General features: G+C 31.4%; 4 protein-coding genes and 2 long non-coding RNA genes across 6 annotated transcripts; 2 read left to right on the top strand and 4 right to left on the bottom strand.

Moving 5' to 3' along the window:
- Positions 1 to 248: 248 nt before the first annotated feature.
- LOC137810885 (senescence-specific cysteine protease SAG39-like) lies at positions 249 to 1,547 on the bottom strand. The gene is made up of 2 exons (XM_090296952.1): positions 1,060 to 1,547; positions 249 to 979 (listed from the first exon to the last, which is right to left on the bottom strand). Exons 1-2 carry the CDS (start codon positions 1,394 to 1,396, stop codon positions 390 to 392), a joined length of 927 nt encoding a protein of 308 aa, XP_090153078.1. The 5' UTR covers positions 1,397 to 1,547; the 3' UTR covers positions 249 to 389.
- Positions 1,548 to 2,482: 935 nt separating this feature from the next.
- Positions 2,483 to 4,379, top strand: LOC137810894 (senescence-specific cysteine protease SAG39). Its single transcript, XM_068612389.2, has 2 exons — positions 2,483 to 3,000; positions 3,079 to 4,379. Exons 1-2 carry the CDS (start codon positions 2,562 to 2,564, stop codon positions 3,669 to 3,671), a joined length of 1,032 nt encoding a protein of 343 aa, XP_068468490.1. The 5' UTR covers positions 2,483 to 2,561; the 3' UTR covers positions 3,672 to 4,379.
- On the bottom strand, positions 3,860 to 4,555 carry LOC150023202 (auxin-induced protein 15A-like). The gene has a single exon (XM_090297611.1). The coding sequence runs from the start codon at positions 4,300 to 4,302 to the stop codon at positions 4,024 to 4,026; it is 279 nt and encodes a 92-aa protein (XP_090153737.1). The 5' UTR covers positions 4,303 to 4,555; the 3' UTR covers positions 3,860 to 4,023.
- A 944-nt stretch (positions 4,556 to 5,499) lies between these two features.
- On the bottom strand, positions 5,500 to 6,032 carry LOC150023201 (auxin-induced protein 6B-like). The gene has a single exon (XM_090297610.1). It carries the CDS (start codon positions 5,921 to 5,923, stop codon positions 5,645 to 5,647), a length of 279 nt encoding a protein of 92 aa, XP_090153736.1. The 5' UTR covers positions 5,924 to 6,032; the 3' UTR covers positions 5,500 to 5,644.
- Positions 6,033 to 8,442: 2,410 nt separating this feature from the next.
- On the top strand, positions 8,443 to 10,018 carry LOC137823852 (uncharacterized). The gene is made up of 2 exons (XR_011083172.2): positions 8,443 to 8,615; positions 9,763 to 10,018. It is a non-coding gene; the product is annotated as an uncharacterized LOC137823852 (long non-coding RNA).
- Positions 10,019 to 16,199: 6,181 nt separating this feature from the next.
- LOC150023200 (uncharacterized) lies at positions 16,200 to 23,931 on the bottom strand. Its single transcript, XR_016517785.1, has 3 exons — positions 17,367 to 23,931; positions 16,553 to 16,627; positions 16,200 to 16,450 (listed from the first exon to the last, which is right to left on the bottom strand). It is a non-coding gene; the product is annotated as an uncharacterized LOC150023200 (long non-coding RNA).
- Positions 23,932 to 23,953: the final 22 nt, after the last annotated feature.

Here is a 23,953-nt window from a genome sequence, read left to right as displayed (position 1 = left end):
TTAAAGGTAGAATATCTTAAGCTAATTTAAGTAATTTTGCTTCCCCTCTGACATGTGTTTTCTTGTCTTTTCTTTATTTTCAAGTTATTTGAATGTGTTAATGTTTGTGAACCACGACCAAGGGAGAATCATGCAGGATATATGGGGGCAATTTTAATGCTCCAGAGAAGATTTGTGTAGATTTTCAAAATAGAAAAAAAGTAACTAAATGAAGATATAGAAGCCAGAATGATATTGATAATTAGCAAGTATCAGCTTTGATAGAGAATATGCACCACTGGCCATAGACACTACAGTGCATGTAACTGACAAATGCTTGCAGAATAATTACCAAGAGTAGTGTAAGTAGTATTACACAGTTTAGGGAATAGTAGAATAAAGTTTTACAATCAAGCAGTAGGATAAGATGCCATCATAGCTATCCCACAGAGTCCTTCCTCAGCAGCTACACCTCTTTGCATCCTAATGTAGCCTTCTTCACCCCATTCTGTTCCCCATGAGTTCTTTACCAACCAATACTTCCCATCATCACTAACACCATATCCCACAGCAGTCACACCGTGATCCAACTCTGTTCCACATGAACCAGTGAAGACACCACTCTTGTAAAATTGAAAGTCAGACCCACTGGCATCAATGGCTACAGACACTGGTTGATTAGCCACAGCCTTTTGAAGTGCCTTCTCATTGTTGACAGGGACATCTTCATACCCAGTAATGGTAGCAGCATGGTTGGCTGCTGCATTTGCATTGCACTTTCCATCAACACCCTTATAGGGGTAACTGGCTTCGGTGTTGAGTCCATGATTTTGAATGATGAATTTGAAAGCATCATCCATAAGACCACCACCACAACCTTGGTCCACCCCCTTTATATCACAATCAACGAGTTCTTGTTCAGATAAAGAGATCAATTTTCCAGTACTAAGTTTGTGAATTCCTTCAGTTGCTGCAACAGCAGAAAACGCCCAGCAGCATCCTGCACGAGGTAAACTAATAATTAAATGATCAAACAATTTAATTTTACTCAGGAATGTGAATGAATAATGAAGCACCTACCACACTGGCCTTGGTCCTTGACGGGTGTCACTGCACCCTTTAGCCTCCAGTCCACAGTGGATGGTACTGCACTCACATTTTCATACTTAAAAGTGGTTGTTCTTGTGATTGAGGAACACACGTGCCCCTTGAATCTATTTCTTGGAGCTATGAACTCCTCGTTGGTGAGGTCTGCAAATTGATTGATGGCTAGGTTGTAAGCTTTATTGGCAGCATTGTTGAAGGCTTCAATGTAATTGACATTTTCCTTGAATATCCTGAAGCGCTTTTCCTTTTCCTCAGGGTCCTTGTACACTCTGCTATAACGAGTCATCCATTGTTCATGCCTCTCATGCATGGAGGCATCTTGGAGAGTGCGACATGAGACTTGAAAAGCCAAGAATCAGATGCAAAAAAGCAATGCCAATGAAATATGATAGAATTGATTTTTTGCTACCATGGTGGCTACTGTAGTGTGACAAATAATTGGGTTTACTACTTGATGCTGGTTAGTGAAATGTTTGAAATATGTGTTGTGGCGTGGTATGGAGGATTGTTTGTGGTGTTATATAGGCATATTAACGTTGAATTCTAAATTAGTTTTTAGTTTCCAATTTAAATCTCAAAGCACTCTTTATTGTATGTAGCTGTGAGATTTATCTGAATGAGACCTTGCCTGTGGATATTGGTAGTGTGGACAAATTATGGTGCCAAAGTGCTTGTCAAAGAGAATGTGCGTATTGGGAAAGTTTAGAATTATAAAAGTGGAAGTATGAAAACTTTATCAACTTCGTGCACGCAAATTGCTACACCATAACATAACCAAATAAAAGTCGCATTCTTCCAAACCAACTACTTTTATACAAAGATATATAGTAATTGTAATAATATATTTACTCGAAAATAAATAGAATACATATAACTAAATTAAGAAAAGTGTACGTGATTGGGGGCATAACATGAAAAGAAAAGACTAACAAGTAATAGGTTTAATTAAGATGCTTTGCTCTAGTAACTAATTATTTAATTACAAATTATGTCTCCTAGATGAAGTAGTCCAAGGTAAGCGCATTATTTTTTATGTCATACGTGCAAGAACTAAAACTAAGAAATAAGAACAAACATAAAGATAAGAATAATAATTTAATCTATATTATATTATATTATATTGTATTGTATTATATTGGATTTGGTCGGATGGAAGGAAGAATAGTACAACTTAATTTGGTTCTGCGTCATAGCAATATGCTGATATGCACATAAAACAAAACAAATTTCAAACCTTATTTTTTATAGTTTCAAACTTTTCCAATGCCAACAAAGAAGGCATCCTTCTAAAACTATTTCATTGGTATATTAAGGGAAATGTGCTTTCAGATTTGAATTGAAACACAGAAGGTTTATTTACGATTCAAAACATAAGTTTAGTATAAATACCACAAATAATCTTGGGTACCACCACTACACAGCATCTTTCACATATTTCACTGACCAACATAAAAAAATTGTAACAATACACTACCATGGCTACCAAAACTCAATTCTATCACATTTCTTTGACATTGCTTTTCTGCATGGCAATCTGGGCTTTTCAAGTCACATCTCGCACTCTCCAAGATACCTCAATGAATGAGAGGCATGCGGAATGGATGACTCGTTATGGAAGAGTGTACAAGGACCCTCAGGAAAGGGAGAAGCGTTTAAGAATATTCAAGGAAAATGTGAACTACATTGAGGCCTTCAACAATGCTGCCAACAAACCTTACAAGCTTGCTGTTAATCAATTTGCAGACCTCACCAATGAGGAGTTCATAGCACCAAGAAATAGGTTCAAGGGTCACATGTGTTCCTCTATCACAAGGACAACCTCTTTTAAGTACGAAAATGTGACTGCAGTGCCTTCCAAAGTGGATTGGAGGCAAAAGGGTGCAGTTACACCCGTCAAGGACCAAGGTCAATGTGGTAAGTGCTTCACTATATATCTACCACATCAAATTCAAATGATTGAGTATCTAACTATTAATTTACCTCGCAATTTAGGATGTTGTTGGGCCTTTTCTGCTGTTGCCGCAACTGAAGGAATTCATGCACTCACTGCTGGAAAATTGATCTCTTTGTCAGAACAAGAACTTGTTGATTGTGACTCAAAGGGTGTGGACCAAGGTTGTGAAGGTGGACTTATGGATGACGCTTTTAAATTCGTCATCCAAAATCAAGGACTCAGCACGGAAGCCAATTACCCTTACAAGGGTACTGATGAAACCTGCAATGCAAATGCAGCATCTGGCCATGCAGCAACCATTAAGGGGTATGAGGATGTCCCTGCCAACAATGAGAAGGCACTGCAAAAGGCTGTGGTCAATCAACCAGTGTCTGTAGCCATAGATGCCAGTGGCTCTGACTTTCAATTTTACGAGAGTGGTGTGTTCACTGGGTCATGCGGAACTGAATTAGATCACGGTGTCACAGCTGTGGGATATGGTGTTAGTGATGATGGAACTGAGTATTGGCTGGTAAAGAACTCGTGGGGAACCGAGTGGGGTGAAGAAGGCTACATTAGGATGCAAAGAGGTGTGGATTCTGAGGAAGGACTCTGTGGCATAGCCATGCAAGCATCTTACCCTACAGCATAATTAAAAAAGTTGTACCCTATTATACTATTTACAATTCTATGTATCTCTTTAACAGCTTATTCTTATCATTGTATCCTTTCCACAAACACAGTATTGTAAGTACACATCTTATCGGTCAATTACTAATGAAAAACCAGTCATGGTCTTATAGTACAAAGCTAAAGGTAAAATTAGTATGAAGCAAATCCTTGGAAAGAGAACTGATTTCACTATTAAAGAATTTGTAACTCGTTACAATGATACAGAGCGTTGTTTAACCACGTAAGACGCAGTCAATGAAATATGAATTTGTGAGTCTAGTATTGTACAAAATGTCTTCACTAATCTATGTTAGTCTCCAAAGGTGTGAGATTTATTTTGAAGTGAAGCAAGAAGTTATGCGTTGGAAGACATCTTCGTTGCAAGGAATTGTGAGACCACCCATGGAATGATAATATCCAAATTCTTCCTCACCTTCACTCAGCAAGTCCTGGAATGGAGGTTGGTTCAAGTATGATACAGGGATCACAAAACGCTTCATTTTCTCCCCGACATAGACTGCAAGATAGCCCTTTGGCGCATCCACCGCTTTTGAAGATGCTAGATTTGCTGAAAATATTGCCTTTCTGATACCAGGTAGACGAAAACCCATTGTTGTGTTGGTTTGAGAGAAGTCTTGAGAATAAGATTTTCAGTTTTGAATGCTTAAGGATGTGAATGATTTGTGTTGGTTCTAAATGGTTGAAGGCTTGAATATTTATAGAGAAAAGATATGTAAAAAGGCCATTGGCTGGAAGAATAATTGGTGAAGGAGGGAATGGAGTAATGGGACCAACCGAGAGACAAGGGCATATGGTGTTGTCTTCGGCACTTTCTCATGAATCAACGTAACATGGGATAATAGTTAAGATAACAGTGTCCCTCCTTCTCTAGGGAAGCCCAAAATGTCTCTTCATTTGCAAAGAAAAATTGAAAGTTGACGATTATTAAGTGGGGCGGTGTGAGTTAGAATTGGCCGTACATAACGTTCAAAGTTTCTCATGATAATGTATTGAACATTACTGGTTCTTATCTATTGGTACACGTTATATCAATACAACTGTCCTCTTAATTATTTGGAGAAGCATGTGTCCACCATTGGACTAGCTATAGTAATGCATGAAAAAACTATAGATTCTCAGGTGCGTAATTTGTTGGCCACAATCGAAAGGTGAATATGCACTCCTCCCATTGAACTTCCTAATCCATGAAAGAGACCTGTGAGACAGCACCATGTGAAGGAGAGGCCCTTAGCAACTATTTATGCACTATTTCTTTGCTTCTCCAACAATACAAGTTCCTCTTTCACATCCGCATATTATCTGTTGTGTGGAGAAACATAAAACAATGGGATTTTTTTTTCCTGAGATAGATTACATGAGGTGAATTTGTACAGAAGACACTTTCTTTTTCCTGAATGAGAATACTAAACACTGGACATTGTTTAAACACATTTTCCTTTTGCCAAATCTCAATAAATTTTTTACTCGCTCTTTTAGTTTCTTCTTAAAATATATATCTCTGCTTAATTTTTATAAGTATTTGAGCAGAGAACCAACCTCTTTTGATAAGGCCCTAGCTTCTTAAAATTTTTCTTTGCCATGTATGTTTATTAATAAACTAAACATTTTTGCCCCAATTAAATTTATTTCCTCTTTGGTCCAAGTGAAAATATTTTCACTCTACCGTTCTAGAAATCATGTGATCTATTCCCGCTTTGAAGTTTCACAGAACAAAGTCTGCTTTTTGAACTGAATTTAACCTTATTCATGCAGAGAGAAGAGAACATTGAAATTGGTAAACTGAGTAGTACTTGAATAGTTGTGTTCATTTTCATTGAACAAAAAAATATCGTTCTTTCTCACAAAAGGGAGATGTTTACAAGTTGAGAAGACGCCTATTGTACAAAAATGTCTCCACTAATCTATCTATATTAGTCTCCTAAAGTATGACATTTATTGTCCATTCAAGCAAGAAGTTATACGTTGGAAGACTTCTTCACTGCAAGGAATTGTGAGGCCGCCCATAGGATGATCATATCCAAACTCTTCCTCAGCTTCACTCAATAAGTCTTGAAATGAAGGTTTGTTCAAGTATGATACAGGGATCACAAACCGCTTCATTTTCTCTCCAACGTACACTGCAAGATGCCCCTTTTGTGCATCAACTGTTTTTGAAGATGCTTGATTTGCTGCAAATATTGCCTTTCTGATTCCAGGTAAACGAAAACCCATTGTTGTATTGATATGAGAACAGAAGGGTTTGAGAAAAGTGTTGAGAATAAGATTTTGAATTTAGAATGGCTTGGGATGTGAATGATTTGTGTTGGTCCTAAATGCTTACAGACATGAGTATATATAAATAAAAGGATATGCATTAATTGGTTACTTGAATTATTGGTGAAGGATGGATATGGGATAGAAGTCACAGGAGCAAAGGAGAGACATAGCATGTGGTGCTGTCCTCAAGGACTTTCTTAAATTGCAACGTAACGTGTCATAATAGATAACACAAGTCCCACCTTGTGGATCATAATAATATGATGATTCATTCAATGTTGATTCTCTTCTTATCTCCTCTGTACCTCAAATTGTAAGCAACACTGCATGACATTTGCATAAATGATGTCTCCGATGGCCACCACCTTGAATGAGTTTCAACATCAGACCTTCTTTATCGTACACAAAGAGGATGGACTTGTATTATGTACTCTAACATGTTACATTTATTCTGAAGAGAGTTCTCTACAACACCATGTGCCTTGTCTCTCGTTTGGTGCCATGGCTCCTATCTCATCACAATTCACCTGAATATAACTTCAATGAGTTTGTTCCAAAAGATAGGAATGATAGAATCCACCTGAGTGCAGGGTTCAGTTAAGAATATGATGTCATGTTTGTGAGAAGAACATAGCTTTTAAAGAACCAACTGAGATTTATATCCTCATGCTTCAAAAAAGACAATTCATCATTGTCGTTGTTCGAAGTTTCCCACCAGCTGTGTAATTATTTTTAGTTAAGATTTTTATCTTTTTCTTCACAGAACTTGAAATAATTTCTGCTCTATACCTTCCATCTTGTGAGAAAAAGGTTGACATGCTCTCTATAAGTGTTCAAAGCCGAACACTGAGAAGCCTCATTAACAACAGGCTGTTCAGGGCACTGAAATTCATCAAAGGCATTTGCTGATAAACTTCTATGTCTGCTGCATTTATGTATATAACTTATTACTAGTTTTAGATGTAGGTTTAAGTTTGTATGAGATTACATAATCATAATGTCCATTAATCTATGTAATCATAATCAGAATTTACAAACTACCAATAACTGTAATCTGATTATGCAAGAAATACAATCATAATGCAAGTCCATCAACAAGTTTTGTATTAACACATGTTGTTTCAACCATAATCACTAGAATGGAGTTTCTCCATTTTCTGTTAATAATGTATTTAGAGCAGGGACATTGATTCAAAGGAATCAAAATCATGACAAATCCTAACTCGCAAACCATTTTTGTTTTAAAAGTAGGACTTTTGGGTCAAAATTTGATTAATTCTTCAATGGAAAATAAGAGGCAAATCGATCCTCTTAGAAATGGTATAGTTAGGAATCCCCTTATGCCTTTAATAGAAATTTAGAGATAATTTTAACACCTTGTGCATTTAATATGGATTTAGAGATAAGTTTACAACAAGATATCAAGTAATACCTTATAAATGTTAAACGACATCAAATCAAGAAGAATAAATAACTATGAAATGTTAAATGTGTTATCTCAAGTGATACTTTTGTTGGTTAATAAATTACTCAAACAGGGATGAATTAGCTATGCTTGAGAAGAAAATAATGATATTTCAACAAACACGAATAATGAGAGCATGCGGATAAGAAAAATAATCAAAATTTCCTAATTCAGACTAATCTTCAAATAAATTATGTTGCAAAACAAATTTTAAATAATTAGGGAATAAAGTTAGAATATTATAATTAACCTTTTGTCGAATCCCTTTTCTTTACTTTGTTTAGTGAGTTGTTTAAATGTTATAAAATACTTGGTGGAATTGGGGAATTAATATATAGTACAACAATCAACAAGAAACCAAATATAGTGTGGTGAAATTGTAATGAGAATTTGAAAATTAAATATTTTCCAAAGTTTATTAACTAAAAAAAATCTTTCACATTATTTACAACCTTAAGTTCTTATTTGATTTACAATTGAACATAATTTGAAATAAATTTTTAAGAATAATTCTTTGGAAAAGAAAAAAGATTAGTTTGATGGATTTAATTAAAAAGACACAATATTGAAAGTATCAATGATTATTTAAATTGATTTAGACAAATAGATATACTTTACAAAAATCCAAAATTTATAAAGTTAGGACTAACTTTAATGAATAATACAAACTGGTGAAAATACATTTTATATAACATGACACTTATATCAATTAATGAAAATATGACGTTTTAAATAGAATATGAGAGACTTTAATTTTTTGTGTCACATTCTAGATCAATTATAAAAGTAACCAATGTAGAATTTTGGATACTACACCATTTATCATGTATCCCTTGTATGTTACAATACATTCGTTACTAGCGTTTAAATACATTTATTTTATATCTATCTATTATAATTAGAAACTACTTCCAACCTAGTTTTACACGTGTGACTTCTAGGATTTTTATTAAAAAAAAAAAAAAAAAAACTTACGAGAAGAAGAAAAACTACCTAGTAGTTTGGAGGTGGCACAAGGCGCTTCACCTCACAAATTACCCATTTCTCATCTCACACTCCATGCTCTTTCAACCATTTCGCTTCGCTAGGGTTTTTGTTTTTTTCCGACACGCAAACACGTTGAGGCCTCTATGATTGACATGACGACTGATCCACTCAATCATAATTCATTTCTCTCAAACGGTGCGTTTTCGTTTTCTCTGTCATGCTCACTCTCTGCGCTTTTGCTCTTTGTGCTTTTCTCCGTCAAACCCAATCGTCGTTTTAGGTTTTAACCAATCCTCTATCCTAACCTTTTCCTAGAAATGGTTCCACCTATCTTCAACCACGCCAACGAAAGATCTTTGTTTTGTTTTTGTACGCCTGTCAAAGGAACATTGGTTATTGTGATATGTTTTTATTGAAACTGTGCTTCGTCTCTTTGTTCTATAACGCTTTTCGTGGTAATATTTTTCTTTTTTCACCGTCTGAAAATGTTTTGGACGTTTCTTATGTTTTTAGGGTTTAGGATTTTGTTTATGGAAATGTTTTTGGTGGATCTCAGTTTTTAGGCTTTTTAACCTCTTTCCGCTCTCATCTATATTTTCAACTTTTGATTTTTTTTGGGATTTCGACATTGTTTTCCTGAGCTGAACTGGTTTCGACATTGATTTTCTTTTTTTTTTCTCAAATTTTGTATTAGATTTTTAACGACATTTTTTAAATAGGATTTAAACCTTCTTTTTCTAACAATGTTCTGTTTAGTTTATGGTTCGTTTGTCGGTATTTGAATTTTGAAATCTATCTATATATATATATTTAATATTTTTAGGATTTTGCCTATGGAAATGTTTTTGGTGGATCTCAGTTTTTAGGTTTTTTAACCTCTTTCCGCTCTCATCTATATTTTCAACTTTTGATTTTTTTTGGGATTTCGACATTGTTTTTCTGAGCTGAACTGGTTTCGACATTGTTTTTGTTTTTTTTTTTCTCAAATTTTGTATTAGATTTTTTACTACTTTTTTTTAATAGGATTTAAACCTTATTTTTCTAACAATGTTCTGTTTAGTTTATGGTTCGTTTGTCGGTACTTTGAATTTTGAAATCTATCTATATATATATATTTAATATTTTGTAATACCTTTTTTTTTCAATATATATGTATATATGTGGTTAGTTCTTTTTCTTTTATTCATTCATTTATATCATTGTGATTCATAAATATACTAATATGTGAATTTTAAAAGAAAAAAATTGGATGCTCAAATAATCCAAGATTATAGTATTTTAGTATAATATTTTTGTTACACTATTTTAATATTCGTTTAATTTTGCACACACATTTTTGCAGGAGATACAATTCATTAGGAGGACAAATTCCAGAACGACATTGTTGAGTGAAAGGTGTACTCTTTTCAAGATTTTAGTGTTGCAACTAATGACAGATGTCATAGAACAACTTGACACTCTTACACCATTAATTTTCAGTTTGATACTAAGATAACGTCTTTAAATAATGATACTCAAATTTTAATAAATTTTCAGTTTAATATTTATTGAATAATTATGCTTTAAATTTAATATAATTGTATTTGTTGTGTGTTGAACTTATCCATTTATGCAGATGTTATTGGAAGCGTGTAAAACCATTTTTGTTGGTGAAAACATTGTGACAAATCATCAATCAAATGATACAAGTGAAAAACTACAATTTTTCTAAGAACACAAAACCTTTTTTGTTGGTGAAAACATTGTGACAAATCATCAATCAAATGATACAAGTAAAAAACTACAATTTTTCTAAGAACACAATTCAACCCTCATTTCTTATGATGTTTCTTGTTTTTTTAAATATTTTAACTTATATTATTTTTCTTGGAACATATAGAAAATTAATAATGGTAGGTATATTCGGCAAGTTAAAATATGAAAGATCACCCATAAGAGAAAAAATGACACTTATGTGAACGACTAGACTATGAGGATTGGGGTAAATTTATTCCTTTCATCTGGTGCTAGTTCATTGACTTTATATATATATATATATATATATATATATGCGAAAAAGGTAGATTTTAAAATGTCACTTTGCACGGTTCAAATGAACAAGTGTAATGTAAAGTTCTAATCTGAAATGTTTCAAAAAAGACTGTCAAATCGAAAAGTGGATGAAAAAAATTATGCAAGGAACACTCGTTTCAGGAAAATGATAAAGTCTTATAAAAAAAGATAATTTTAATATATTTGAAAATCATGACTGTTTTTAAAGTCTGATAAAAAAAATAATTTTTTTAATTTTAGGTGGACTTAATGTGAACAACAATATAGATTGTTCAAACATTATTAATATTTATAACTATTATATTTGTGTATTATATTTCAGTTTTTTAACTTATGTTTGATTTTTCTGTGATTTGGTATTTTGTATAAATTTGTTATTTCTTTACTTAAAAATACTAAATTTATACAAAATATCAAATAAAAAAAAAATCAAACATAAGTTAGAAAACTGAAATATAATAGTTATAAATATTAATAATGTTTGAACAACTTATATTGTTGCTCACAAGTCCAACCAAAATTAAAAAATTATCTTTTTATCAGGTTTTAAAATCAGTTATGACTTTCAAATATATTAAAATTATCTTTTTTTACCAGACTTTATCATTCTCCTGAAGTGAGTGTTTTTTTGCATAATTCTTTCCATCCACTTTCCAATTTGATAGTCTTTTTGGAAACATTTCGGATTAGAACTTTGCATTGCACCTGTTCGTTTGGACCGTGCAAAGTGACATTTTGGAATCTATCTCTTTTACATATAAATTGTGAAAGTCACAACAATAAAAAATTAAATATTTGTAGAAGAAAGTATACAGAAAGTAGAAGTAGATTAGAATGGGTAAACAATGAGTTTAAACTGCAAGAGTTTTAAAAATACTTTAGGAGTTAGGTATACGTTTTAATGTGAAATTAGAAACTTTTACGAGACAACACATCAATCAAATTTTTGTGGTTAAATACCAGTATCTAAAAAAAAACAACAAAATTCCAAATAAAGAGCGTGGTGCATATTTGAACATTCATGTACACATCATAAATTCATTTTAATATATCATATTTTTAATTCCAAATTAACAAAAATTACATTTTATAATTAGAATTTTAATTTAATTTATTTTTAATTAGTTAGCATATACATTTAGTATGAAGTAGAAATATATATTTTTTTAAATTTTTGGAAATGACAGTGATACTAAATAAATTTTTATTTTTCATTATGAATGAGAAGTACAGAAAACCATAAAAAAGAATATTGATGCATATTTGGACATACATGTGCAAATCATAAATTCATTTTAATATATCATATTTTTAATTCAAAATTAACAAAAAATACATTTTACAATTAGAATTTTAATTTAATTTATTTTTAATTAGTTAGCATATATATTTAGTATGAAGTAGGGATACGTTTTTCTAAATTTTTGAAAATGATAGTGATACTAAATAAATTGCTATTTTCTATTATGAATAAATTGTTATTTTCCATTATTATGAGAAGTACATAAAACCATAAAAAAGAATATTAGATAAACAATGAGTTTAAAATTCAATAGTTTGAAAATGACTTCAGAGATTAGGTATACATTTTATGTATTTTGTTTCTATTTAATTATCATTTTTTAATTTCAAATTAATAATAAACATCTTTTACAATTACAAGATTAATTTTATTTATTTTTAATTAGTTAGCATATACATTTATTATGAAGTAGGAATAAAAAAGGTAGTATAGTTTTCTAAAACCATAAAAAAGAACATTGGGTCAACAATGAGTTTAAAATTAAAGAGTTTGAAAAGGTCTTCAGGTTAAGTATACATTTTATGTATTTTGTTTCTATTTAATTATCATATTTTTAATTTCAAATTAACAATAATTATCTTTTATAATTAGAAAATTAATTTCATTTATTTTTAATTAGTTAGCATCTACATTTATTATATAACGGTATTATTATACACGTTTAATATAACAATATTAATTATAACAGTTTGTTATAAAAGTAAAATTGGTTTTTAATTACATATTATTGTAACAATTATAATAGATGTCAACTGTTTTTTACATTTAGTAGATTAACATCTAGTGATTATCATAATTCCATTCAATACTATTTTCTAATGAATCATAGAGTTAGTGGAATCTACAAAATATTATGTTATGCTATAAATTACTATTATGATAATATATCGTATGTGCAATGTAAACTGTGATATAAGCATTACTATTTTAATATTTACTTCATCCGATCATGGTATCAATCTTTCTATAACTATTGTTCTAGGGCAGATTGTGCTTCAACATTTGCTTACTGATTTTGAAGATAAATTGCTCATTCTCATCCAATCTGTGGATGAAATCAAAACTCTTGTCTTTAGCTTAAATATATGCACAATGTTTTGAAAGGAGATGATTTTTTATGCAATTTGTTTTCAGAATTACTGGAAGCTTTTGCAACATGATGTTAATGTCGAAATTCAACAACTCTTACAAAATTGCATCTTAGCTGACTTGAATTTGAATGTTATAACTATCATTCACAAAAATCACGAGGCTTAATGCAAATTCTTTTGTGTAATTGTATTCATAAAGATCAATAAAGTTTAGCAACAGTTGGACAATCTATTCATCACAATGTCACCAAAGAAAGAATGTTTGAGGTCAAATCCAATACTATGCTTGAAATTTCATTTATTACAACCTATTAATAAATCCATTACACGGGTTAAAGTCATGCATTGCATAACACATTTGAAAGATACAAAGAACACATTTGATTATTCACATTAATAATCAAATCTTAAATGAATTATACATGTTTTTAAAATATTGTATGAACAATCTTCAAACCTTTAACAATGTCGTGGAACATTCTGATTCACCTCTGCAACTTTGTTATGACAAAACTTTCAGCATACTCTAACAATCTTCATCCATTGAGGATCAAAACATACACACCTACAAAATAGTAATACACAACTATACAAGGCAATACATAACATGCCATACATAATAGTAATCATAATATCCTCAAAACATAAAATACTTCTGACATTGTTTTGCATAATATATCAAATCTATTACAATATTACATAAGTAAACAAATTATGCTCATATTCTTAAAAGATCAAATGTCACACATAAATTTTAAATAACATTTCACTTCTCAATTTTAACCGTTCTCTTGAATGTCTTGAGTGGCAGATTGTCCTCTGCAACTTGCACCAATGGTGAAGATTGTCTCTTGTGTGCAAGATTTACCATTAAAACAAAATTACAATCCATTCAAAAAATATTTTCACCAATATCAAATAATGATATTTCTAAGCCTCTTTTTCAACAATAAAGTTTCTTCAGTCTGTACTTTATATTTCACTCTTGTGCAATCAATACAGTTATGAACATAGATGTTGTCTATATAATAAAAAATTAACATGTAAGAAAATTAAAAAATCCAGACCGATAACAAATAATAGAGATAAGATACTTTGATTCATCCAAAATGATACCTCTGAAGAACTTGACTTTGGAAAATTCTATAAATCTGACTACATTGTCTACTTCCCCAGTTGAGAGGAATGCATTTAACTGATATACATAATTCCCAAAAAGGGTGCATTGAATCCTAAAACTACTCTCACAAAAATGCTGGATAGAAGTTAGAACATTACCCATCACAATCTATGGAGATGACATTCATTTTGGTAACTTTTCCTTCCTTTGTCAACTTTCGCTCTGTGCTAACTCCAATCAGAATTCTAATTATATTTGCGTAAAACACTACTGAAGTTAATAATAGTAAACTTTTATTGAAAAGATACCAAACACCAGCATAAAAGTTAATTTAACTAACCCACTAAAAAGTTGGTGTCAAAGCCACTTCATTAGTTTGTGGTTTAGTTTGTGGTACCACTTCATTAGCCATTAAAGATACATATGTTCCATATTGGAAGTTAATCTTATAAGCATGTTTAGTTATTCTGTAAGATCCTAAATTGGATGCCACACTAAACGATTTGATGGAACACACATGACATTCAGATATCTGACTTTGGAATTTATATATTACTTTCCTCCTCACAGATGTATGGATTCGTACTCCCTAAAAAAATACATAAGGAAGTCATGTTCAAAAGCAACACATATAAAATATATGTATGTCACAACTCTGAGTTTTATGAAAACTTATTTGTTCATCCTATAGCACCATCTTTAGTGAAAAAGGGATGTTTTGTTTTGTGAATCTTGCACACACCATAGCCGTAAGACTCTAACAACTACATTCCATGACTCCTTTGTTGAATTAACGTCATTTAACACATTGATTGTTTGATCTAATTTCAATATAGGTATAGTGTATTCCACGAAATATAGAAAACAGTTTTAGTGAGAGAAACACAATAACAGAATAAAATTTCAATCTGAATGTATTCACAATGCTGAAGTTCATTTAAATAGAGTTAGCATTACCTAGCTTTATTGCACACTTTCATAATAAATGTATATGCTTTCCACAATCAACTTTCCATGTGTCAACTAAATTTTAACACCGTTAAGGTAAATCCAAGGCACGACTTTTTTATAGCATACATAAATTAATTGTCTTGCTAGAATTCTCCCCTCTCGACAAATTAGAACACTATTCAGTTAAATTGTTGTGAATACGGTTAAATTAAATAAACTTGAAAAATAAAATAAAATAAAATCAAACACATAACATGTAATAATGAAACAAAACATGGAGGATGACAGACAAGATCAAAGTTCAGAAACAGAGAACAAAAACAATTTTTTTTTTTAAGAAAGCTTTTGCATGTGAGAAAGAAAACTAATAGAATAGAAAAAAAGGAATATAATAGAACCTGAACAGTTGCAAGACCTAGCTTCTGAACGCATGGAGAACCTGTTTGCCATATTTGAAAGAAAGAAGCAAAAGAAGATAGTAGCTAAAGATAACAATGCAAAAGTGAAAAACTGAAAAGGTGTTTCATATGATATCCCAAACTACAACTTATAAGTATAGATTTTAATTTTAATAATCAAATATTATTATTAATATTAAAATTATAATATAATAATAATAATCATAATCTTAATTTAATAATAATAATAATAATCATAATCTTAATATAATAATAATAATCGTAATCTTAATATAATAATAATAATCATAATCTTAATATAATAATAATCATCATAATCTTAATATAATAATAATAATAATCATAATATTAATATAATTTTTTTTATGAAGTATATTAACCTTCAAAAGAGATAATGATTAACTGCAATACTACTATTTGATATAACTCGTCTTAAGTTCAGTTATGAATCTATACTTAATATTTTTCATATTATTCCATTTTATTCATTAATTCTTAGGTCTAATTTATTCAATGTTCATAAAATGATTTAAATAATATTGAATAAATATCAATGTCATTATATTTTTTTATATAATCTAAATGTAATGTTACACTATTAACATGTTGTGGTTTCCAAAACACAATGCAATAAAAAATAGTTTCCAAACAATGACAAAATATTCATATCTTTACACAAAACAAAGGAAATAACCTTGAATATAATCTAAACAGTTTACATCAAAATTTGATTTTACATTGATATAGATTTCTTTCATCAAAGTATACAAAATGTGTCTTTACACAATCAAAGAAATCTTTTATCAAAGAAATCTTTTATCAAAGAAATCTTTTATCCTGGTATCAATCATATAAATTAAATTACCTTGAACAGAATCTAAACATTTTACATCAAAAATTGATTTTACATTGATATAGACTTCTTTCATTATAGAGTATAACAATCAAGGAATTCTTTGATCCTTGTATCAATCCTACAAATGAAAGTTCTTTCATCCTACAGATTGTTCTTCAAATGTAGCTTACACAATAAGCAACAGCGTGAGTGTGTTCTTCAGACTGTTCTTCTTCAAATGCAACCTACATAATAAAGTCTAATAAACCAATATAAAGAAATATCTAAATATTAGCATTAACCAATATGACAAATGTAAAAACCAATAACAATGGACAATTCAAATTAAGAATGAAATTACCTTTTAGGTGTTCTATGATTCTTCTACACCATGTTCTGGAAAAGCAATGGCCCCAAATACACCCAAAACGAAACCCTGTTAAATTCAGTGCAGAAGAAAACATGTGACAGAACCATTATCAATATGAAAACCATCCAACTTGCAGCAAAACAATGATGAAAAAAATAAATATGAAATGCACCGCAACAAACCATGAAAAATTTGAACTCAACAGTAATGACAAAAAACAAACACTGAATAAGTTGGATGAGATGAACAAATCAGAAGAAAAAAATAGATGAATAAATAAAAATATCAAAAAGCCAAAAATGATAAATAAGATGAACACATGCTTACAAACCTGGAACACGAACTCAACAGAAATGAGGTAAAATACACTGAAAAAGTTGAATCAGATGAACAAATCAAAAGAACAAAATATTAGAAAGGCAAAAATAAAGAGAAATGAAATGGACACATGCTTACAACCCTAGAACACTAACTCAACCCTAGAAACGATATAAAAGATTACCTCGTTCAATGTCAAATGAAAAAAAACAAAACCGAACAAAAATAAAATAATGGCTCTATACAACACTGTATATATAGTGAAAAACATTCATCATTGTCATTTCAAATTTCAAAAGCATGCGCCATTTCTAAATGTCTAATGGTGTTTTTGGGCAAAAATGCTTTCAAATACGACATCTCTGAAGTTGTCAAAATGGTGAAAATAAGTAAAGGAGAGTAATCAAGTTTCAGAGATAGAGAGAATGGGGAAAGCGGAAAAAAAGCTAGAAATCGGAAATTCAAATTCAAATTAAAAAATCATTACCTGAAGGGTGCTTTATCATTGTTCTACAAAATCTGTTGGAATCGACATTGCACAGCCATTCACGGAAAAGGAAAAGCCATGTTCAAAAACCCTAATTTAGTTGCTTCAGAGAGAAAGAACTGCGAAAAAAAAAATGAAAGAGATTGGGGAATGAGAAAAAAATGAGTTTTAAAACATTAGGCCGATTTTGCACCAGCTAAAGCAAGAGTCTGTTTTGTTTACAAAAGAAATAAAAAAACTCACATTGCAACATGTGTTAAACTTTCTTCTTTCAGTAAATATAAATTTTAGTTTTTTTTTTTAAAAAAGCGTGAGAACGCCACGTATAGAAAGTTTCCTGGTTGTGCTCCCTCAAATGTTATAAGTATAAATATGATTTGATGTGCTTGATGATCATTAATTGATTCTCATGGCTGTATTTGTAAAACAAGAAAGGTTGGTGTTGTGTTTTTATAGTAATGTTTTTTCTATATCAAAAGCTTGTAGGTGTATTACATATACATTGGGTGGAAACTAAAACTTGTTGATGTGATTCCACTAGCCATATAGAGAAAGGTTCTTGACCTTCTTAGGAATCACCTTGAGTTGGACATAATAGAGGCACTTTTCTTAGAGTTGGATCATTGTTCTAAGACAAGAACTCACCAAAAACTAGTACCAAATCCCAAACTCATTGGATGAACCAATTTTAGTCAAATTGAACCGAACAAAAGAGGTGAAATTAAAAGGAACCAAACAGAAATGATTAAGCACACAAATGAACCGAACAGAATTGAAATTAAAAGGCAAGAACAGAAACAATAGGTGCTGGAAAAACAGAAAAACCGAACCAAAATACTCAAGAACACAAGACAACAAAAGCAATTGAAAGAGAAGGAAGGAAGGAGAAGAGAGTGCTCATGAAGATGGAAGAATGTTGGATGATCTCGCCACTAGAAGTGTGGAATGCTCCTAGATAAGAGTGATGCCGCCACTTGAGGACTCCATTGATACATCAAGATAAGACTAGAGAAGAAGGCTCCAAAAGCTCTCCAAAGTTCACTCAAAATTTGAGTAGAGTTTTCTTAGATTAATTCCAATCTGAATTTTACAAAGAGAGCACCTCTATTTATAGCCTAAGGTGCTGAAAAGTAAGCTACACAAATTCAAAAACTCCCTCCTAAAAAGCTTCTAGAATTTGCGCCTAAAACAAAGCATGAGGAAGGCGTGATCCCTTCTCTCACTTTGACACCTCCTTATTTACTCCTACACCTATCTACTAACACACACCCCCTAAGACTCTTAACTAAAGACTAAAAGATGCTTTAACAATAGAGGTTTTAATGTTTCCCTCTAAGCACCTTTCTAAACAATATTTATTTAAAACTTGGCTTTGCCCTTCATGGGATGGTCTTTGGGCTTTTGTGGGCTTTGGCCTTCTTGGGCTTGGGCTTTATCTTTTGCAAAGATTAACAAGAAAAACTTTAAATGTAAAGGCGAATGATCTTGTTCTTCATTATAAAAAGCCACCTTTAGTTGATTCTCATCACTTGTACTTTGAAAAATTCTAAGAGGTTAAATGCTTAGGTTATTTCATTGTTTGCTTATAATGATTGGCTTTATCATTTGAAAATATGCTTGCTTTGGTGGTTGTTTTACGATTTGGAATTATATTATTTTTCATAAACTTAGGTAAAGTTGTGGTTTGAAGGCAACTTTATGAGTTTGGCAAATTCGAACTAAGTTTATGGTATGACTTTGTGTTCAATTTGGTCTAGTTTATGCTTTATTATTATTATGGTTGAGTTCAATTTGTTGCTTTATGGGCATGCCTTGTATAAATTAGTTGGTCACTATACAAGTTCTAAAATCTAGTTTGATGTGACTGATGATGAATGTATGACTTGGAAAAGGTGGTTTGATATGACTTTTATGTGGCTTCTGGTTATTATTCCAACTTTATGGAGGAAAAATATTGGGGACCTAATGTTAAAAAACCCAGAAACTACATCAAATACATATCCAAAGGATCTAGTTGATGTCATATTTGTTAAAGAGCATTTAGGTCGAGCATATGAAGCTTGTGCTACCATTGCTTTTATGCGATCTATTACAACACTAAGTGGTATGAAATTTGCTTCATTTAGTGCAACTTCACCAAATATAGAACAATGTTGTGAAGAAGAAAAATAAACTTGCAACTATAAAAAACCGAAAGCAAACACTACTTGCCTACATTGCTTCTAGTCATGACGTTCCTGAACATTTCATTGCAATGAGTACTGGTTTTGTACATTCCTATATGAATGAGGTATAATGGTAGTTTACTTAAGAAATGACTTAAATTTCTTATATTATTGTCTAAATTTATTTTAATATGCATTGAAATTGAATAACATATAATTATTCTTTATTTATTCTAGAAACCAAATGTTGGAAGTGATACTCCATCACTAAATGACATAAGAAGTTCAAGCTAATCAAGACTGATTAGGAAAATCACTATAAATTTAGGAAAGTGTGTTATGTTGAAAATGAGAGATTTGATGTTTCAAATCCACATGAAGCCTGAAGCTGTGCTGCTTTTTGGTTTGAGTTTAGATTAGGTTGTTTATAATCTTTGTTAAGATCAGTTCTTAATCCAACATAAAACTTGATCAATCAGTTTTAAAGAAACTAAGTGTTTTTCCAAGCAAAGGGAAAACAATCGGTTGATTTATCGAAATAATCAATTGTTTGTCACTTAGCTGGCTTAAGGTTTTGAAACTGTTTTTTTTGAATTGGTTATGCAACTGCCTGACCCATTCAACCGGTTAAATCGTGGTTTCAACCGGTTAAATGTATGTTTTCACAATAGTTTTTTGTAAACCTATCCTAATTGATTCAGTGGATTAAAACTGCCTAAAACGGCTACATTTCTAGTGCTATTAATATAGCCCTTCTTTCAAAGCAAAATACATAACAAATACAACAAGTATTGATACAAATTTGAGATCAAAGAAAGAGATTTGTTTTTTGAAAGAAGTTTTTCAAAGTGCAAGATTGTTGTTCAAGCTTTGCTGTGGTAACAAGATCTGATCATAGGGCTTCCTGTATTGTGCGAATTCAGGTGTTTTCTATCCTTGTGTAGATTCTTGTAATTGTACTTCTTTTATGTGGAATTGTGTTTGTAATCTTGTAAAGATAGAGTGTGTTCTGTCTTGAGCTATTTGGGGTTGCAAAGAGGGTGAGTGAATCTTCTGGTTTTCAAGGTCACCTCTTTACAAAGATTCTAAACCCCATAACTAAACCCAAACCTAAAAAGCAGCACAGCTTCAGGTTCCATGAGGATTTGATACATCAAAGCTTCCCATCTTCAACAAGGTTGATAAAACTTTGTTCATTAAAAAGGCTGATTCTGATGTTAGCTTAGTACAAATATATGTGGATGATATTATATTTGGCTCTTCTAATGCAAAACTTTGTGAGGATTTTGTCAAAGCTATGCAGGGATAGTTCAAAATGTCAATGATTGGGGAACTTTCCTTCTTCCTTGGACTGCAAGTCAAGCAATCCAAAGAAGGTATCTTTGTATGTTAATCCAAGTATTGCAACGACATACTTAAAAAGTTTGAGATGGAAGCCTGTAAAGCTGCAGCAACGCCTATGTCAACAAATTGCTACTTAGATACTGATGAAGCTGAACCAGAAGTTGATCAAACCAAATATAGGGGATTAATAGGTTCTCTTCTATACCTAACAACAAGCAGACCGGATATAATGTTTGATGTCTACCTCTGTGCAAGATTCCAATCTTGTCCTAAGGAATCACATCTCAAAGGTGCCAAGAGGATCCTAAAGTATCTCAAAGGCACAACATCCATGGGTTTATGGTATCCCTCACATTCTCTTATTCATTTAGTAGGATACTCTGACTTTGATTTTGAATGTTGCAAATTAGACAGGAAAAGTACAAGTGGAACATACCACCTACTTGGATCTAGCCTCATATCATGGCACAGTAAAAAACAAACATGTGTAGCTTTATCAATAGTTGGAGCTGAATATATAGCTGCAGGAAGCTGTTGTTCACAGATCTTGTGGATCAAGCAACAACTTGAAGACTTTGGGTTAAAGATTTGCAAAGTTCATCTGCTGTGTGACAACACGAGTGCCATAAATTTGACAAAAAATCAAGTCCAACACTTAAGGACAAAGCATATTGAAATAAGGCATCACTTCATTTGTGACCATATCAACAATGGAGATTGTGAAATTCAGTTTGTCTCAACTGAAAGTCAGCTTGCAGACATCTTTACAAAGCCCTTATCAAAAGATAGGTTCTATTGTCTAAGGAATGAATTGGGTATAATTGATATGCATGACTTGTCTTAAAATGTTCTTTCAATTATGCCTTTTGTCTATTTGATAAGACAAATAGGGGGAGAAATATGTTGGGATTTGTAATGTTCTTAATTGTGCTTTTACTGCCTTTGAACATTGCTTTAACTGGTTTAAATTTGAATTTTCTTAAACTGTTAACTCTAATATACAAAATTTCAACCGGTTCTTCCTGCGAAATAACCGATTGGTTATTTATTTTTGCACCTGTGTATGTGTGCTAGTTTTTCATCTGATTTGGCTGATGTTCCTCTTTAGAAATCATCTAGTGAGAACTGGTTTCTGGTGCTTATTTGATTTGGAATAGATTACCATGTGTTTGTATGTTTGCTCATGAATGCAGGTTGTACAAATTCTAAACAAAGAACATTCCTAAAAGCATCCAAAGGATTTGTCTCCATCAAATATGGGGAGATTGTTGAACATGGGAGCTTTGATGTTTCAAATCCACATGAAGCCTAAAGTTGTGCTGCTTTTTGGTTTGGATTTATATTAGGTTGTTTAGAATCTTTGTTAAAATCAGTTCTTAATCCTAGACAAAGCTTGATCAATTAGTTTTAAAGAAACTAAGTGTTTTTCCAAGCAAAGGGAAAATAACCGGTTGATTTGTTGAAATAATTCGTTGTTTGTCACTTAGCTGGCTTAAGATTTTGAAACTGTTTTTTGAATTGGTTATGCAACTGTCTGACCCATTCAACCAGTTAAATCGTGGTTTCAACCGATTAAATGTATGTTTTCACAACAGTTTTTTGTAAACTTGTCCTAACTGATTCAGTGGATTAAAACTGCCTAAAACAGCTACATTTAGTGCTATAAATATAGTCCTTCTTTCAAAGCAAAATACATAACAAATATAACAAGTATTGATACAGATTTGAGATCAAAGAAAGAGATTTGTTTTTTTAAAGAAGTTTTTCAAAGTGCAAGATTGTTGTTCAAGCTTTGTTGTGGTAACAAGATCGGATCATAGGGCTTCCTGTATTGTGCGGATTCAGGTGTTTTCTATCCTTGTGTAGATTCTTGTAATTGTACTTCTTTTATGTGGAATTGTGTTTGTAATCTTGTAAAGATAGAGTGTGTTCTGTCTTGAGCTGTTTGGGGTTGCAAAGAGGGTGAGTGGATCTTGGGGTTTTCAAGGTCACCTCTTTGTGGTGTGTTGTTGTAATATGGATTTGATTACTAGTGAAACTCAGAGGTTGTTTTGAGAAACTGGATGTAGCTCAAGAGTGAGTGAACCAATATAACTCATACTATGTGAATCTCTCTATCTTAGACTCCTTATAACTATTTGATAATTCTATTTCTGCTGTTGATATAAACAACCGGTTAAATCGTGACTTTAACCGATTAAAATTCTGAAAACAGTTTCTGTATCATTGTTTGATTGCTTTCCTTAATTGCTTATCTAGGTTGTTTGATAAAGTTTCATTCTACATCAAGTCTTTGCGAAAATCTTTCATAAAACAATTCACCCCCTCTTGTTTAAGCCATCAATTCTAACATGTTATAATATCAAAACATTTAGAATATTGTGTTTTTTGTGTGTGGATATTTTAACTATATAATTGTTAGATGCACTATTTTTTAAACCAAACAATGAATAAAATTGTTGATTAATTAACTTTGTCTTGTTTTTATATTTTATTGTATTTTTTATTAAAAATTATAAAAAAAAAGTTTTATTAAATTATGAAATTATAAATGTTAATAGATAATTACAAATAATTTAATATTCAAATTAAAATAGTTAAAAATCATAGTTGTTCCGACCTTAAGTCTGTTGAGATAACATCGCTAAGGTCAATCACCGCATATGAGATATTGTCGCTTTGTAGCTTGGAGCTTTGTCATGGTTTTGTCCTTAAAAGACGTCTCAGAGGGTTGAGGGAGGATGGAGTTTATAAACTATCCTTGGCCTCGACTCTTGAGTGATGTGGGGCTATATAGGGCGTACCGGAACAAGCCCCTAGTCGAGGTTTAAGGGGAACGAATTCCCCCTAGCTGAGGGGCTTGGGACACATTTTCATTCCCACATATGACGAAAAAAAATTTAACCACTACCACAAACAAATTCTTTAAAATTCTTATAATTTTATTATACTTATTATTATTAATAATACTAATAATACTAATAATACTTAATACTAATAATACTAATAATACTTAATACTAATAATATTTAATACTAATAATACTTAATACTAATAATATTTAATACTAATAATACT

The sequence above is a fragment of the Phaseolus vulgaris genome, chromosome 11 (genome assembly GCF_051622355.1).
Source record: "Phaseolus vulgaris cultivar YP4 chromosome 11, ASM5162235v1, whole genome shotgun sequence".
Classification (NCBI taxonomy): Eukaryota; Viridiplantae; Streptophyta; class Magnoliopsida; order Fabales; family Fabaceae; genus Phaseolus; species Phaseolus vulgaris.
Note: the sequence above shows the minus strand (reverse complement) of the source record. Positions and strands in the feature narration are given on the sequence as shown.

What these genes read in the sequence shown, in the direction of transcription:
- LOC137810885 (XM_090296952.1), bottom strand. Translation starts at nt 1,396, where the DNA reads ATGCATGAGAGGCATGAACAATGGATGACTCGTTATAGCAGAGTGTAC. An exon ending in CAAGGACCAAGGCCAGTGTG is followed by an intron (nt 980 to 1,059) that starts GTAGGTGCTTCA and finishes TACCTCGTGCAG; the next exon opens with GATGCTGCTGGGCGTTTTCT.
- LOC137810894 (XM_068612389.2), top strand. Translation starts at nt 2,562, where the DNA reads ATGGCTACCAAAACTCAATTCTATCACATTTCTTTGACATTGCTTTTC. An exon ending in CAAGGACCAAGGTCAATGTG is followed by an intron (nt 3,001 to 3,078) that starts GTAAGTGCTTCA and finishes CTCGCAATTTAG; the next exon opens with GATGTTGTTGGGCCTTTTCT.
- LOC150023202 (XM_090297611.1), bottom strand. Translation starts at nt 4,302, where the DNA reads ATGGGTTTTCGTCTACCTGGTATCAGAAAGGCAATATTTTCAGCAAAT.
- LOC150023201 (XM_090297610.1), bottom strand. Translation starts at nt 5,923, where the DNA reads ATGGGTTTTCGTTTACCTGGAATCAGAAAGGCAATATTTGCAGCAAAT.